Source organism: Dermochelys coriacea, chromosome 9, assembly GCF_009764565.3.
Source record: "Dermochelys coriacea isolate rDerCor1 chromosome 9, rDerCor1.pri.v4, whole genome shotgun sequence".
In the NCBI taxonomy this organism is placed as follows: domain Eukaryota; kingdom Metazoa; phylum Chordata; order Testudines; family Dermochelyidae; genus Dermochelys; species Dermochelys coriacea.
In genome coordinates, this window is record NC_050076.1 from 63,588,251 (window position 1) to 63,606,304 (window position 18,054).

General features: G+C 49.8%; 1 protein-coding gene across 5 annotated transcripts in view; it reads right to left on the reverse strand.

Annotated features, from left to right (window-relative positions):
• Positions 1 to 9,054: 9,054 nt before the first annotated feature.
• The window catches only part of KLF8 (Kruppel like factor 8), a 92,344-nt gene continuing 83,344 nt past the window's right edge, over positions 9,055 to 18,054 (reverse strand). For 3 of the 5 annotated variants that reach the window (XM_038415573.2, XM_043492168.1, XM_038415571.2), the window contains one exon: positions 9,055 to 16,113. In XM_038415573.2, the coding sequence (XP_038271501.1) occupies positions 15,932 to 16,113 (182 nt within the window). In that variant the 3' untranslated portion in view covers positions 9,055 to 15,931. The remainder of the gene's footprint in view (positions 16,114 to 18,054) is intronic. The other 2 variants (XR_006274163.1, XR_006274162.1) reach the window with 1 other exon arrangement.

Below are 18,054 nucleotides of genomic sequence, written 5' to 3' on the forward strand. Positions count from 1 at the left end.
TGGGGTGTTTCTGGGGCAGGCCTGGTCCTTGCGCTGTGTCGGGGTTGGGTGCAGCAGCATCGCTGAGTCCGTGTCCAGGAAGGGGGGGAGCTGCACAGTGATCTCCCACCTCTGTGCAGCCAGTGCCCTCTGCTCCCCAATGCCATACTGGAGACTCCACATTTATCTGACAAATAAAATTTGCAGAATTTTAAAATATTGTGTGAAGAATTTGTAATTTTTTGGTGCAGAATGTCCTCAGGAGTAAACTCCTGCCTGAAGAGCAGATCTGGACTTTTACATTTTCAGCAATGGAGAATCCACCAGAACCCTTTGTAAATTTTCCTATGATCAGTTCCTCTTGCTGTTAAAAGTGCACACCTTATTCCAATCTCAATGTGTCTAGCTTCAAGTTCCAACCATTGGATCTTATTATACCTTTGTCTGTTAGACTGAAGAGCCCATTATCTAATATTGGTTCCCATGGAGAACACAAGCCTCTCGTCAGAGCCCTGTCTCCTCCCAGTCCTTCCAGCACCCTGTTTACCAGTTGTCCTGACAACCATGTACATAGTGTTAAGTTTCATCAGGGTGAGAAAGCAAAAGAAGAGGCAAAGAGGCTGGAAATGCTATTAAAGGGTGGGGGCAGGGAAGGGGGTAGGGCGTCTGACAAAAGAAATGCTGCTCTGGAAGCAAAAACCCCTATGACCTTGGGGAGAAAATGGCCCTGGGGGGCCACCACTGCTCAAGCCAGTTCTCTTGCAGGCCAGGAGATGCCTCCTCTCGGGGCAGTTCTGACATGTCCTGAGCTGCTACTATCTGACCAGCTTCCAGCACACAAAGCCTTACCTTTTTTGACCCAAGCAGTTAGCTGATTTTCAAGGTCCTGTGGTTGAGAGGAGAAGCTGGTGATAGAATCAGGTATTTCTTTGACACTATGTTGTTTATTTACAAAGAACATATAAAGTGCACTGTTCAAGGAAACAGAAAGAATTACCATATGATTCACAGCTCCAAGCCTATTTCCAGCCAACACTGTGCCCAAAAACTCTCTTTAGTGGGACCCTGAGACAGTGCTACCAGTATTTCTGTGGCTGTGGCCTTGGCTTTCTTCTGCTTCTTTCACATGATGCCCCAGCCTCCATGTCAGTCCCCAGGAAAACTCCTTGGGATACTTAGTTTAATTTCTACTCAAGCCTTGTGATCTACCTGTGCTTGGTGATGCTCCTATTGTTTCAGCTCTGTAGTTCTGTAAAGATCAGCTGCTTTTTATGCTTATCTTGGATGAATGGGTCTTCTACACACACACCAGCTTGGGGCTCCTCTCCACTATAGGATCCTCCCCGCCACAGGAGTTAACCCTGCAACCACCAATCCCAATTCCTGAACCTTTCTTCAGGCCCTTCCGCAGAAGAGGAAACTCCTCCTAACTCCTCTCTGCTAAGTCTATCCCCACAGCTGAACTCCTTATACAGCCTAGCTCTTCCTCCTCTGGCTAGGCGGCCATTGCAGAAGGTTTTGCTTCACACAGAGTTGTGACCAGAGCCCTGTGCTTTTTGGTATGATACCTCCACCGGTGGGCAAACTCAAATGCCACGCTGATAAGTGAAGTACATAATGAGACGGGAGTTATATATAAAAGAAATTTTCCCTCTGAACTTTTTTTTTTTTTGACAGCGAATACTTTTTTGATCAAAGTGAACATTTTCATAAAAGTTTCCTTCATTTTGGTAAACAAACAAACAAACAAAACCTGTGGACTTTCTAAAGGAAGAATTTTCAGGGAAAAAAATTATTTTGTTTCGGTGGAAGGAAAACAAATGTCACTTTTTCAAAAATTTTAATAAACATGCCTCTTTATCCCAGTGCAGGGGGGAGAAAAGTTAAAAGGCACGAGAAAGTTGGGGAACATTCATTTCAAACTTTTTCCCTCAAAAACAAAAAATAAAATTTCAAACGAAACACAAAAAAAGATTGTAATTTTTTTTCACAAAATATATTTCCGCTTTTCCCAACCAGCTCTAGCCCAGACAGAGCTGTGAGTAAGTGCGTGCTCTGATTTAATAGCTCTATTACATTGCCCCAGAAGTGTGCATTGTGCATGGTACTGCACAGCCAGAACAAGACGATCCCTAACCCAAAGAGCTTAGTTAATGTAAAGAGCGCCATCTGCTGGTGCAGAGCGTGCAACATTGTTCAAAAATTTTCTAGGCCCAATAAAATTATCTCAGTTTTGGCGCACTGCAAATGGTGTACAATCACACCGCACTGAGCAGATGGTAAAGCACTTTGAGGTACATGATGGGAAAGATGGTCCAGGAGACGCACCAAGGAGCTAGTCATGATCAGGGATATGTCAGGAGATTCAGCATTTGTTAGGCCTGGGCTGCTAACAGTCAGTGATTCCTGCGGCGGCCCTGTCTGCCTGGGGTGGGAGAAGCTCTTGTGTCCCAACTAGAGCGATTCTGTTCCATAATGTCAACAGGGAGCAATGCTAGACACAAAGAACCTGTTTCCAGAGGAACTGACCCCAAAAAGAAGGTCATGGACTCTACCCGCTGGGAGAGAAGTCAACTCAGCCTATCTATTGGATCAACCCAATTGGGTCCCCTGCTGGTATCTCTGAGGAAAAGGTCACTATTGTCTTCGCCAACTGGAACTGGCTTCTCCAGCAGCTCAGCGACTGCCCCAAACTGCATCCCACTGCCTGACATCACTCTGGAGTGACTGTCCTGTCAGCATGCACGGACACACATGCACGCACGGACACTCCCCCCTCTAGTTTCGGGGTCAGAGCAGCTGAGCTGAAGAAAGAGGCTGGAGGAGTTGAATTATGGCCTTAGAACAAACCAGGGGTCACCAAAGGGAAACAAATTGATGGTTACTCGAGGGAAGGGTGATGAGTTCAGATTCTTCCTTGGAAATAATAATTGAGATGAGATATTTGTACCTTACCCCAGAGTACAGTCTGCAGCCAGAGCCATACAGAGCATAGAGAAACTGGCCTTGCAGTTAGCAAAGTTACTGTTGGATTAAGCATCGTTCAGAGGGAAAAATGATGCCGGGCATTTTTAGGACTATCGTTATCCCTGTGTTTGGTTTGATCATTTACCCTTTGCAAATACCCATTTTGCACACACTCTTGTGGTAACTGTGCATTTTGAATGCACTGCAGCTCACCTTAAGTGTTTGAAAACCTGGTGCTTAAAAAGAAAAGGAGTACTTGTGGCACCTTAGCGACTAACAAATTTATTTGAGCATAAGCTTTCATGAGCTACAGCTCACTTCATCGAATGCTCACGAAAGCTTATGCTCAAATAAATTTGTTAGTCTCTAAGGTGCCACAAGTACTCCTTTTCTTTCTGCGAATACACAGACTAACACGGCTGCTACTCTGAAACCTGGTGCTTAAAGTGTCCCTGCTAAGCTTAAGAATTAGTACTCTAATCAAGCTGAAAGTGGAAAGTATGTATTTCTCTGAGCTCTTGTTTCAGGCTGTCGGCCTACATCACTGTATCGGTTACACTTGGCTTCAGTTTGCATGGAAATGTAGCTGGGGGGTTTTTTAAGCAAAAGTCTGCATTCTGCAGACGCTGGATGTGTCTTGGGGCTAGATCAAGATCTTAAGCTGGCCAGACCCAGTCGATGGGGAGGGGCCTCAACACCACGTCTCAAGAAAATGTGGCTCCTGGCTAGAGGGCCTGTGGAAACAGCCCGTTTAAGCAGCTCTTGATGAATAGTCAGAGAAAGCAAATTTCAAATGTGTAATTGTGAGTATTCACAGTGGAAACCTGATCCTAATGGGTACCTACAGCCAGTCAGGGAGTAGAAATTTACCGAGGGAGCTATGTGTCCAATCAAAGCAGCTTAGATTTGAAATACTGAATACTCATGAGCAAGCTACAGGTCAAGAGCTATTTGGTAAGCACGTTTGGATAGCCAGCACATCAGAGGAAGCGGCTCTCTGCTGAGGAACAAGCCAAGGAGTTGCTCACAGGTGAAATTCATCACCACCATGCTTTGTTGGGCATTCTCTGCTTAGCTCTTCCGGGTTCAGCGCTGGCGGGGAATGCTGTGCTCCCAAGCCCAGGCCGATAACCACACCACCCACCCACAACAAATGGCTCTATTTCACTAGTTTTGTGTAGGAATCCTAAAACATACACATGCACACACAATCCTGCAAATAAATGTGGCCACAGAGAAATAGGAGCCATTGGCCAAACTGTCTGATATTTAAGATGCCATAGGCAGGTGCAATGTAGTTTGGGTGGAGGTGCTAGAGAGCTTACAAAACACAAGGATTCGACAAATCTGTTGTGCTGTGATTCCCCCTGGCTACCTGGCAGTGGGTTGGGAGTGTAAGAGGGCAATTCATAGATGCCAAGCAGGAAACAAATCCCAAGCTCTCCGTAAAAGCTGATTTTTAAAATTCCCTTTGCCTTTAGCTCCAACTCACACAGCCAGTGAGGGGTTTGTGCCTGGCTGGTCCTGGGCTGCTGTATCAGCCTTTTGCAGCCATTGGCAGCTGGAGCATGGATCTGACACAGCCAGCCAGCCAGCTAAACAGCAAGACCTCTCCTGCCACTTTGCATCCCCTGCCAAACTTCTGGCTGCAGCCACAGCAATAGCCATGTGTGTCTGTGCTGCACTTGGCTGGCCGCTGGAACAACCCTTTTCTCTTATCTGTAAGGGCTTTCAAGGACTTCTTTGGAATCTTGAATATTTAGTTTGTTTCTGGCTCCGGGCCTGATTCCAGCCCCAGCTCCTCGCATCGCCAGGCTGAAGCAGTTTCAAGGGAGGCCCATGGCAGTGTCCCCAGTGGGCTCTGGACCCCTTGCTATGAAACACACACAAAATAGCTCCACTGTATAAACAAACACAGACATTCCTAACCGAGCAGCCCAGCACAAACACCCCCAATCCTCTGGGGCGGAGGAGCTTTTTCCAGAATCACTGAGGATCTGCCAGACACTTCTCACTGGTCGCATACCCTCCCCCGCTGCTACCGCCATCAGTCACACCTTAAAGCCAGCACGGTTACCTGTGGCCAGAGGTTTGGGAGCAATGCTACAAGCCACCTTGAGCTGGATTTTAAAAGGCATGGAGAAACCCAGTTGTAGTCATTGGGCATGGGGTACTTCTGAAAGTCACCCGCCCCTCCGGAACTGATGCACCCACAAATCACTGGCCATGACTGAGACTTTGGGTGTAAACCTCTTGCAGCTGGAGCTAGGCCTGCCCTGCCCCCATTAGCCTCATTTCAGTTGGATCTCAGGCTGGACAGTTTGCCTAGTGGTAAGTGCTCTGCCTTCAGTCCCCCCACCTGGCCCCTCCCACCCACTTGTGCCAAGGCAGCTGGCTCTGCCCTTGCAGGGATGGGGTCTTTCAAGTCACCCTAGCATCAGCCACCAGCAACTTCAGCCTCATAAGCACTCAGCTGGCAGGTTCCTGGGGAAGGGGCTGGGAGGGGGATGCTGAAGCCAACCTAGCACCTGAGTGGCCAGAGTGCTGCACGGAAATGTTGTCTAGTGGGCTACAAGGAGGCCCCGGGTTCTAATCCAAGCTGTGACACTGACTCCCTCTAGGTCCTGGGGAAAGTGGCTTGAGCTCTCCCTGCCTTGGCTTCCCTCTCCGTAAAATAGGGATAACATTGCGTCCCCGATAGCCAGTGCTGCATATGAGGTTAAAGATCTGCCATAGTCCCCCATAGTGGACTACTGAATGTTGAAGTTATTGTTTAATCTGTGAAGTGCTTTGAGATCCACTGATGAAAAGCCCTTAGAGATGGGCAAAGAATGATCATTAATTATTCCATTATTGGGCACAGAGATCAAAAGCATTTAAAAGAACCCACCCATTTCATAGGATATTTATGGGAAAAACTTCTGCAACATTCAGACCATTTGGTCCCTTCTGCGCTGAGACAGAGCCACAGGAGCAGACCTGGGTTATATTTCCCCTCCCATAGCCAGAGCACATGGGAATGAATTGTTTAGAATCTCACAGACTTTGTCAGAAGGGACCATCATGATCATCTAATCGGACCTCTTGCACATCGCAGGCACAGAACCTCCCACTCCTGAAATAGACCCCTAACATCTGGCTGAGTTACCGAAGTCCTCAAATCATGCATTAAAGACTTAAGTTACAGAGAATCCACCATTTACTCTAGTTCAAACCTGCAAGTGACCCCTGCCTCCATGCTGCAGAGGAAGGCGAACCCCTCCCCCACTAGCAGGTCTCTGCCAAGCTGTCCCGAGGGAAAATTCCAAATATGGCGATCAGTTAGACCCCGAGCATGTGCGCAAGACCCACCAGGCAGCTCCCTGGGAATGAATTCTCAGTAGTAATTCAAAGTCCTCCCCATCTCGTGTCCCAGCACCGGCTGTTGGAGATATTTGCTGCCGGCAGTCGCAGATGGGCTACATGCCATTGTAGGCAGTCTAGTCCTACCATCCCCTCCATAAACTTATCACACACAGTCCTGAAGCCAGTTAGGGTTTTTGCCCTCCTTTGGAAGGCTGTTTCAGTCCTTCACTCCTTTGATGCTTTGTCTAGCTTGTGCTCGACAGGCACAGGCCAAAGCCTGGTTTGATGGGGGTTGGCCTAACCCACATTTAAATACAGATGGGTTCTTGAATTCAAAGTTTACCACATTCAGATCCAGGCTTTGAGGGTTCGGGTCTATCTCAGCTTTTAAGCTAATTCTGCCAAACTGGGTTTCATCCCCATGGCATATGGGATGGGACATGCCTAGTGAAAACAGATGCCCTGGACTCAGGGCTTGGCTGGAAGGAAGTCAGAGAGATCTGCAGAGAGTAGGACTAGCCTTATTAATCATTTTTAAGGCGGCATATTTCTCTCCATCTGGCTTGGTTCATGGGAGAGGACAGTGGAAAACAACTGGCCCCATCTCTGTGACAGTCAGTGATGTCCCCTGCCCCCTTTCATAGCCCAGAGGGGATATTAACCATGTCCCCACAGGATGGCCTGTCTGAAGTTCAAGGACACTTTGGCCTTGCCTACTCTTAGATTCCCCCCCACCCCGCAAGTTTACCGGTGTGGCTCCCGGCAGCTCAGCACCAGCCATAGCTGGAAGGGTGCAGAGTCCCTGTACCTCCCAGGTACCACCGTACCATCTAAGCCTTCTCTGAATAAGCAGGGCCAGCTCTAGGCACCAGCAAAACAAGCAGGTGCTTGGGCGGCACATTTCTAGGGGTGGCATTCTCGCGCCAGCCATGCCACCCCTAGAAACGTGCCCCTAGTTCACCTCCGCCTGCTCTCCTGAGCGTGCCGCTGCCACTCGGCTTCTCACCCTCCCTCCCAGGCTTGCCGCTGTTTGGCACGGCAAACCTGGGAGGGAGGAGAAGCTGAGCATCAGCGCGCTTGGGGGAGAGGGCAGTGGTGGAGCGGAGGTGAGCTAGGGCGGGACAGAGGGTTGCGGTGGGGGAGCCGCAGGAAGCAATGGCGGGGGGGGGGAAATGCAGCATGTCCGGGGGAGGAGGCGGGGCTGGGAATTTGGGGGGGGGAAGGGGTGGAGCCTGGGGGGGCACAAAAAAAAGCAGGGGCAGCCAAAATTTTTTTTGCTTGGGGCAGCAAAAATCCTAGAGCCGGCCCTGAGCATAAGATCAGACAGCACGGTGTGCAAACAGCCCCTAGCCCCCTACACCACGCCCACTGGCAGGAGCGCTGCTGAAGCTGCCCCAGCAGTAGCAGCAGGGGGACTGTTTTTCAAAATCTTGGTGGAGGCCCAGCCTGTACACTCCAGCCTTGCTAGAGGACAGGGCAGTGTTGGAATTGGGACAGCGGACAACCGTGCTGCGAGCCGGTCTCCAGCCCTGGCTATAGCTGTGGTGCCAACAGACCCTCAGAGCAGAGACTAGTGGTGTCCCGGAGTCCCCAGCAGCCGAGAGTCTTTCAGCCCTGCAAAGAGTCAGAAAGTGCTGTAAATGCTACTTTGTCTTGACTTCCTTCAGGAATGAAGACGTTGCCAGAGTCGGTGCCCAGCCGTGAAGAGCAGCAAGCCCTGCGTTAGGCTGGATTGCCCTGCCATGGCGCAGCCTGCCTTATGGGGCAGAGGAGACAGAGAATGGCAGCTGGAGTGAATGGGGCTCCTGACACTACAGGATGGGGAGGCCCAGGCTCCATCCCAATCACCGCTAGAATACCCTAGTGCGAGCAGAGGAGGGGGAATTATAGGCAGTCATTGGGTGGGGGGGGGGTTCAGACAGCGGGTAGGTCTCTAAAGGGATGGAGGTTGGGCTTGGCCTAGATCGTCCCCAAAGGGGAAGCAGCCAAATCCCCACGTCTCTGCTCAGGCTGCACTATCATGGACATCCAGGGGAGTTGCAGGTGCTCAGTCCTGGGGGCTCCTCTGAATGAGCTGATATCCTAGTGTCAGCAACAGTAGGACCAAGCCCGACCCAGCATAGAGTGCCCTCAGCTTCCACTGACGTTACTGGGAGAAGCAGCATGAGCCGCTTGGTAGAGTCCTGGCCTGGGACTCAGGAGAGCTCTGTCGCTGACCTACTGTGTGACCTTCCCTACTCTGTGCCTTAGTTTCCCTTCCTAGCCTGCACCTGTCTTGCCTAGTTAGCCTGTAAGCCCTTTGGAGCAGGGACTTGCTTGCCATGTGTATGTTCAGCACCTACAGTGAAGTCCTGGAGGGAGCCTCTAGAAAACTACTGTACAATAACAAACAGATGTTCAGTGCAACTCAGGATCAAGGTCTGAAGCCAGAAAGGCATTTAGAAATGAAATTCCTGCCCTCTGTGGAAAATGAAGCCATCAGCAGCCTGGCCAGGGGGTAGGAGAAGTATTCCAACATCCTTTGAAACTATCAAAGGGGCAGCCAGCTCCCAAGGCCTCTTTTCCATGGTTTGGGATGTGCCCAAGGCATACTAGGACAGGACTTTGGGAGCTTAGTCCATGCTGGGAGGATACTCAAGCAGTGCAGCTGTGATCGATGTGCCCTTAAGTATGGAGTCCCAATACGTCTGTAGAAGTAGATCCCAGTAGCTGGGGATATAAGAGGGTTAAGATCCCATTGGAAGGAAAAATAAAACAACGTTCCCAAGTTTAAAATACCATTTTATTAATTAAAAAAAAAACAAAACAAAAAAACAGTACAACAATCAAACTGGATAAGATCACTCAATACACAGGGTCACAACAACCATCCCATCCAAACCACTTCATCTTCTCTGGGCTGTAGGAGAGCAAGGCCCCAAAAGAGGGTTGAGGGCGGGGGAAGGAGCGATTGCTTGGTCATGCAAACCTACTGCAGGCTTTTGCTCTTCCAATCAGTCTTTCTGTAGGGCTAGGATCTGGCTCGGAGCCACTACTGAACTTACCGTTTGCAGGGTGGGCTTGTGTTCCATATGACATCAATAAAATAATGGACCCAGGGAAAGGTAAGGAGCAGCAGCAGAAAGGACGCAGAGAAAGAGATCGGCTAAAACAAATCCACAGCGCGCAGGGAAAGAACTAGCCATGAACAGAAAACTCAACCAGAGTCGCGACAACACAGAGCCAGCCAAATCTCCGTTCCCAGCATGTTTCACTGGTGCCATTAACTCTCGGATCATCAGTTAGTAACAACACACGTTAAATGCCACACCAGTAGGGCCAAGAGAACCTCCCAGGCAGGGCTGGGAACACAACCCAGTTGGAGGTGGGGGAAGAGCGGTTTCGGTTTGATCCAAAAATAAGAGCAAAACCCAAGAATTTGAGGAGCTGATTTATATACCCGCCCCCTCCCCAGATGCCAACAACTAGGGCATAAAGGGTCCTTGACAGAGAACAGCGAGGGGCCAGATTTACACGAAGCACACACACACACACACACCCCCCGCTGAAGGCAAGCTCAGTGAGGTGCTTCTCTCAGGGCGGATGATGCCAGAGGCAGCTAGTGGGTCAGGGCTGGGGAATCAGGTCTGAGCTGCTGGGGGCAGCAGTCCCATTGCAGCTTCTCAGATGTCTGGGAAGCACCAGACCCAGGAAGCCGGTATGATGCACAGCTGGAAAGACGAGGGTTTCGAATGGCGTCACATGCCACTTGCACTAAGCGTCCATCATTGCAGCCTTCACATCGCCTGCAGCCCACACAAGCCCACGGCACGCGCGCACTTCGTTATAAGTTATTTAATATTAAAAATAAAATAATAATACTTTGCACTTCATAGCACCTTTCATCCGAGGATCTCAAAGCACTTTGCAAACATCGAAGGAAGCCTCACAACACCCCTGCGAGGTAGGTTAAGTATTATTATCCCCATTTGACAGATGGGGAAAACTGAGGCACAGAGGAAAAAAATGACTTGCCCAAGGTCACACCGCACGTCTGCGGCAGAGCTGGGAATAGAACCCAGGAGTCCTGAGCCCTGCGTTTTTGCTCTAACCACTAGAGAGAACTGTCTTACCAAGTGAAAGTTGGAGAAAGGCCCAGATCCTCACTCGTGTTTAGGCGCCTAACTTCCATTGATCCTAAATGCCTGGGAGAATCTGGGCCAAGGGGATCTGCCCCTGTTCAAGCCATTGTCCCATCGCATGCAACTCACATTTGGACCACAACATGTGAAGTGTGATCCCCAAAAGCTCCAGCCCTCACCCAATTTCTGTGGTGGGACAGGGGTAGGATAGGAGTGGTGGGGGCTTTGCTCAGCCTGCACCCACAACCCCATTGTGGCTGGATGTTCCTGCAGCTCAAGTAACTAGCACTGACATTGTTCACTGATGCTGACACTGAATGTCATCATTTCAGGGTTAATGGCCCATGGATGCGAGCTCTAATTTCCGGTCATGTATCCACTGAGTCAGGGACACAATACTGGATCAGAAGATGCAGGAGACCTGCTCAACCACAGCTCACTCAGCCACTGAGCAAGCACTAGGTTTGCCTCATCCCCCTCCATTGCATTTCCCCTTCTGAGCCATGTGCAAGCGGAAGCAGAAGTTAAGTACCCCGGTTGGTTTCAAATTGGGAGAAAGCACGGTCTGATTGTTCAGGCGTGCCAACAAATGATACCCTAAACAGCACCCATCTACTCTGCCTTGGAGCAGAGGGGGTCCAATATGCCCTGTCTACAAACATAACCAAGTTTCAAAACACTGCTGGGAAGTCTGATTTGGGCCCAAGTGTGCTGGAAACAGGCTGATGGGGGGGGGGGGGGCTCCAATTCAAGGCAGCTTAAAGGGGCTTGGAAGTGCTCAAAACCCACCCTCCAGAAATCAGGTCTCTTTAAAAGGACTCTAAACCTGGTCAATTCTAAAAACTGAGGCACCCAAAGTGAATTTTGAAAATCTTGACTGGTATTTTCGTTCCCCCGTGGCACAGAAAAACCTCACAGTTATAATCAGGGCAAGAAACTCAGTTCTAACCCTGGTAAAAATCTAGACAAGAACCAAGGGCCTTAACTTCCCCCCCACCCCAGTATAAAGAGGCAAAAAACCAATCCGCACTGAAACAAATCATATTTCACAACAGTTTAAACACACCGAGTCTGTCTACACCGCAGTAAAAGGCCCACGACATGGCTGCAGCAGGCCTGGGTCAGCTGACTTGGGCTCATGGAGGTTGGGCTGCAGTGCTATAAAATTGCAGTGTAGACATTAGGGCTGGAGCCCGAGCTCTGAGACCCTGCGAGGGGGGTGGGCTCTGAGACTCGCTGCTGCAGGTTTTTAATCACAGTGTAGACATTCCCAAAGGGCCAAATCCTCTGCTGGTGTAAAACTGTCAGCGGTCTATTGACTTCCATGGAACTATGACCATTGACACCAGCTGAGGATCTGGGGCCAGACCGTCCAAGGTATTTAGGGGGCTAACACCCATTGATTTCAATGAGAGAAAAGCACCTAAAGACTTTAGAAGATCTGGGCCCTGGCCTGTAGGGCCCAATTGTCTGAGATTCTCAGCACCCACAACTCAACTGAAATCCATGGGAGCGGTGGGTGGGCTTGGGGACTACTTCGAAAATCAGGCTCCTGATTATTTTATTTTTCGTAGTGTAGACGGGGCAGTGAGGCCTCCAGCAGTCTGTCTTTGCATGCTCCTAGCTACTGAATCCAGCAGGCAGCTGGTTAGTAGTTTAAGGAGAGGAGGGTGGAATAGAACAACTGAGAAAGGCTAAGAACCAACTCATCAATAACACCATTTTTCAAGACACACACATCTGTTTGTGTATTACAGCTAGTCACAATTCGTTCTGCATCCCAAAAATTTGTGCATGTCCAAAAATTGTATGTTCTGGAAACTTTTCACGGATGTTTTATTTGAAATGTATCATTTTTCCTCTTTTACTTCTCTCCTTTTCTTTTGTCCCCCTTCTTTTCCTCACCCCCTGCCATTTTCAATAAGAACGGGAAAAAATGAATTTGTTGAAAAAGACAAACTGAGGGGCCGGGGAGAGGAATACTGAAAATAAATGGGTTCATTTTGAGCCTTGCAAAAAGAAAACTATTTCAAAACTTTTTCACAAAACCAGCTCTATTAATAATGTATTCTTGGCTACAAACACCATCTCGGATCATGGTATCCAAAGGCAATTTGAAGCATCCTATTCTTTCCCATATCATTTGAGTCTGTAGGCAGTCTACAGTTCTCGCTGTCTCAACATTGCCAACTCAGGAAGTCAGTTTCACTTCTGCTTGCGGTCCGTTTTACTTCTAGGTTCCCAGCCCTGCAATGTTTGGGCTGCAAACACTTCAAGGGAGAAATTTATTTATTTAAAGAAATTTTCCAATGTCTACTTCCAAATTCTGATTGTAAATGCTATTTTCTTCAGACTTATATTGTTAAAACTCCATAGAAATAGATCTATTGCTCTTAAGTTTTGTAAAAGCCTTTTTTATTTATTTATTTTTTTTGGGGGGGGGGGGAATCTAAACTTTGGAACCCAAAACTGTGCTTGACAACTTCTTCCCTTTATGGAGATCATGCTGAGAACCAAGAAAGGGGGATTTGTTTTTACTGGATTGAAACTACTGCCTTTTCCCTCCCACCAACCAAAAGACAAAAAAGCCTCTTTTTAAAAGCAAGACACACACCAATAAAATGCATCTACTTTCCATATTATTCCCATGTAGAAAAACGTCAAACAATTTTGTACAAATATCTCACAGCTCAAGGTTTTAAAATTTCATGGTAAAAATCCCAAAGCAAAGCCTGCCCTGCTCAGACAGAGGGGAGCTAACGTTCCCTTTGATGTCTCTTGCCCTCCTCGTTTTCTTGTTGTGCTCTGTTGCATGTGTGCACGTGTGTATTTTGCACGGACACTCGGGAAACAGCAGATTGAAGAAATTAAAATCAAAACACAAGGCCTGTCAGCTTCTCAGATCTCATCTCAGCATTGCCAACCCCAAGCATTCAAAAATCATGAGTCAAATCCCCTTCCCCTCAAAAATCATGAGATTTTTATATAACACAATTTTGGGGGGGGCTTTTTTCTCTTGAAGCCTTTAGAGGTCACATGTTCAAAGTTTGCTCCACAACCAGGAAGGTAGGAAAAACTTTGCTTTTCAATGAAAGCTGAGATTGTCACCTGAGTCCAGGACCTGCAGCTTTAAGGAAAACACCAAATACAGCCAGAATTGGCAACCCTGAGGCCACCCAGGTAACAGGAATGTGGGGGATGGGAAAAACCTAGGCAGATCTGTGTTCCTGGTAGGCCGAGGATTGAAGTTCGGATGAAATAAGTTTACTTCCCCATGGAGCTAGCTGCCAGCTGCAAAGTGACCCAAATGGAATTTCAAATGCCAGCCTGTCTGGAACCTCACCCTAAACAATTGTCCTGCAGCTTCAAGCTTTGGAAAGGGCAGCAGGCCCTGTGGGATTTTCCTTCATGCAGAAAGACTTGTTCACGCCCTTGGGAGGAAGGGACAATGCCTAGGGAGATCATTTCAGAGGAGGGCTGGCCCGCGTCAGAGGCAGGGCTTGGGATCTCGCTGCATAACCTGCAGGCAGATAGTGGCCACACACCTCTTCCTCCCCTGCTATGAACTGGCTCCAGGGTCCACTGAGGCGCGAAGGAGCTGCAGTGGGTGGCGAGTTGATCAAAACACAGGCGCTGACTTTTGGTTTTGCGGGTGGGTGCTCCCCTCCACCCCCTCCCTCCCATGCGAGCAGCAGGCAGGGCTTCGGAGGGGGGTGGGGGGGAGAGAGGCCAAGAGAGGGTGGGGCCTCAGGGTGGAGCAGGGGGTGGAGCACAGGTGGGGCCATGGTCCAGGCACCAGGGCCCACAAAAGATTAATCAGGACCTGCAGCTGCTGGGCAACCCCTATTTCTTTAAATGGGTACTTCAGCCCTGGAGCACCCACAGACTCGGCACCTATGGATCAAGAGCCTTCTTAAATGAAAGGGACGTGAGGAAGAAAGAGAATCTGCCCAGTGAAATGCAGATGAACTACATGAACCTACATGAACTCAGTGTTGAGCTGGACTGGGGAGCAAAGGGGAAACAATGTGATAAGCAGAGCCACACGCAGCACCAAACATAACGGGACTCCCCAGTCTCTCTCCTTCAGCATATACATCTTGTCAATACCAGGATGGCTGGCAGACTCTTGGCTTTAGCTGGCACACCAGATCCCTAGCCCAGGCTGGTGGCAGAACGAGGATCCAGTTTGCCTCATCTTGACGATCTTCTCCTTCCCGGCTCCCTCCCCCCACCAATTCCAGCCACTGCACTCGCCCTCTCTCCCGTGGGCAGCACAGAGGCTGTCTGGCAGGCACACTCCATCCCTGCATTTGCCAAACTCAAATCCACCAGAGAGAAAGATGCAGACACAAAAAGGTGCACCTGGAAAAGCATCAGGTTCTTAGCTCCACCCCTGCAGAAGGGAAGGGGAAAAGCAATTCTTAAAAAAAAATATATATATATAATCAACTGTGCATGGACGTGTGTATTTCCAGCCCCGCAGCCACCCCATCAGTCCCCCGCAGATCAAGTCCAAAATGATCCAGTACAGAGCCCCATGAGTCCACCTAGAGCACGGGGCCGGCTCGGCCTCTGCAGGCCAAATGAGCAATAGAAAAATGCAACAGTCCGTGCCCAGGCTGCTAGGTTTAAGTTAGAAACATATCTACTGTCCTATTCCTTGGCCCTGCAGAATTCAGGGTCCCCAACCCCTCCCCCCCCCCCCTAAAATCAGATAAAATCATCACAGTTCCATGTTCCGCAAAGTTTTCCCTTTTCTTTGTTCCTCGGGCCCTCCCTCCTCAGGTAACACCATGAGCCCCTTGTCCTCGCCTCTTCGCTAACAGCCAGTTGCCTATGTGCTCATGAAAGAGAGAGATCAAGCCAAGACCAGGCGGGCTCTCCAATGCCAGCAGTACCTCAGGGAGTGCAAGGGACCAGCTAGGACAAGCCACATTTGATGTGTCGTGGAACAGGAGAGGCGGCAGTGCCAGCTTCACAGGAATGGAGTCCTATTGCATCAGCCCGTTGGTAGGAGACAGCCAGCCCCTAGCCGTGAGCCAAACCCCCAATCCAACCCCCAGCAGCAGCCTTCTGCCAGCAGCGATGCCGTCCGGCCAGTCTGATTCACTCGCCAAGGCCAGGGTCGCGCTGGGGCTATGCACACACGTGCCGCATGCCCACTGTGTTTCCTGACCCAGGAGGGGAAGGCAATGTGCAAAAAAAAATCAAAGCCAGATGAAGAGCTGGGTGCCATTTCAAGGAATCCTGGGGCTTTCCAGCCACTGAAGGAAGGGGAGGAGAACAGAAGAGAAGGAGCAGGGCATCTCTCCAGAGCCTCTTTCTAGCCCTCGTGTGTGTGGTAGGAGGTCTGCTTTCTCAGGTGTGGGCAGCCACAGGTGCCAAGCTGGCATCCAGCCTGCTGCCAGGCTGAATCAAGCTGGGGACAGTGCCTCCCGTCTCGCAGTCTCTCCGCTGTGGCTGGTGAGGCGGGGGTGGGCAGGCGGGGGGCAGTGGAGGAACCGGAGGCCCTCCCCTTACATCATGATGTGCCGCCGGCGGTGCAGGGCCAGGTGGTCCGAGCGCGAGAAGCTGCGGTCACAGTCCGAGCAGCGGAAGGGCTTGATGCCTGTGTGCTTGCGGAAATGCCGGGTGAGCTCGTCGGAGCGGGCAAACTTCCAGGTGCAGCCTTCCCAGGTGCATTTGTACGGCTTCTCTCCTGCACAGGGAGCAGAGGGGACAGCTTAGTGCTTGGGCACACATCAAACTTCTACCTATTATGGCAGCATCCACTGGCCTCCATCCAAATTAGGCAGTATCTATTAGGTGCATTATGGTATCACCTATGGCTGTCAGCAGAGATCTGGCATTATTGCTTACTAGGGGCATCACAGCAGTACCTACAAGCCTTAACCAAGATCAGATATTAAGGCCTGTAGGCTCTTAATTAGTAATAATGCCTGATCTCAGTTATTTATTAGGTGCATTACAATAGCACCCACAGGTATTTACCCAGATCAGGGCTCCATCCTTGCTGCACAGTCACATGGTGAGGACACAGGCCCTGCCTCTTTCCCCCCACTCCCCCAAGAAGCACTAGGAATGTCTGCTCTCTCCTGGCTCTGTTGGAAGACCTCAGGGAGATAGAAGCAATCGGAGCATGCGGTGGCTTGGTGGAAGGTGGGAGGCTGTTGAACCTTTAACAAAAACTTCCCTTCTCCAAAACGTTATTTTGTCATTGACGGTAAGCAGATGTAACAACATAAAAATCAATCCACAACAAAAATTGCTATAACCCTCTTGGAATGCCTCTGGGCTGGCATTTCCATCATCTCATGCTGTAGGTATGTCAGCTCGAGTCTAAACCTGAAGAGGTATCTGAGACACCAGACACCACCTGGCTCTGTCAAAACCTAGGCAATCCTGGCTCGAAGGAGACATGTACCCCTGCAGAGGGTTGTTATTATTGCTGGCATAAGGGAGAGGGGGATGAGCCTCCATGAGACTGGGGGCTGGAGGAGTTGCTAGGATACTGGAGGGGCTGCTAGGATACTGGCCTGGGTTGCTAGGATATCTGTGTGGGTGGGTAAGAGAATGGGTTGCTAGGATGCTGCTATGAGTGTTGTTAGGCTAGCAGGGCAGAGGTGGGAGCAATAGGACATCAGAGTTAAATGCCCCTTGGCTGCAGGGGTTATGCGCATGCCACGCAAGCACTTCAGAGCATCCAAGTGCTGTTCACAGCTCCTCTCCCATGGTACGAAATGGGGGTAGGCTGGAGAGCAGGGTGACATCCTTTTGTATAGAAATGGATATTTTTGATTATTTTAGGAAGTTTATAACTGTATTTGTTTTCTCTCTCTCCAGATGGGTTCACAATACTGAGACAAAGCAGCTTTCAGGCAGGGGGATGCGAAAAAGAAACAGTTCCAAGGAACGGTTTCAGAATTCCCCTCGAAGTTCAAAATACATTGTTTGCTAAAACACGTGGCATGATCAATAGATGTAATCGCACCCAAGTGGCTATGGCTGTATGGACAGAGACCTAGAACTGGACTCAGTTCACTAGGAAGATAATGCACGGAGCAGAGCAACTGGGATGGCAGGTTTTGCCATTTTAGCAACTATACTGCAGAGCCATGTGCTCGTTAAGGCCAGAGAAACCCGGGACAGAAGAGGCCTGCTGATTAGCCATCCCTTGGCCAGTGCATGAAAGTTCTCTACTCCACACCCCCCATGGCGCTGTCTATTCAGGTTAGACTCCATTCCTTCCCTCTATCCCACAGCCTCCCTGTTGGTTTTAGGAGAGCTACACTCGCATTCTGCCTGCCTTTGTTGAAGTGGGTTCAGTCAGAGAGCGGCTGCAGAGAGTCTCATTAGAAGATGGAGAGGAAGATTGGCACTAGCCTGGGCTGTGGCCCAGCCAGCTTCAATTCCCTGCTCTGCCACTGACTTCCTGTATGACCGTGGGCAAGTCACTTAGCCACTCTGTGCCTCAATTTCCCCACCTGTACAATGGGGATAACAGCACTGCCCTACAGCACTCGGGTTCTGTAAAAGACTGTCAACTGGTCAGATGCTGTGGTGATGGAGACCAGAGAAATACCAAAGACAGACAGGATCAAGCAGTGCAATCCCTGCCTCAGTCTGACTGGGAGGGGGC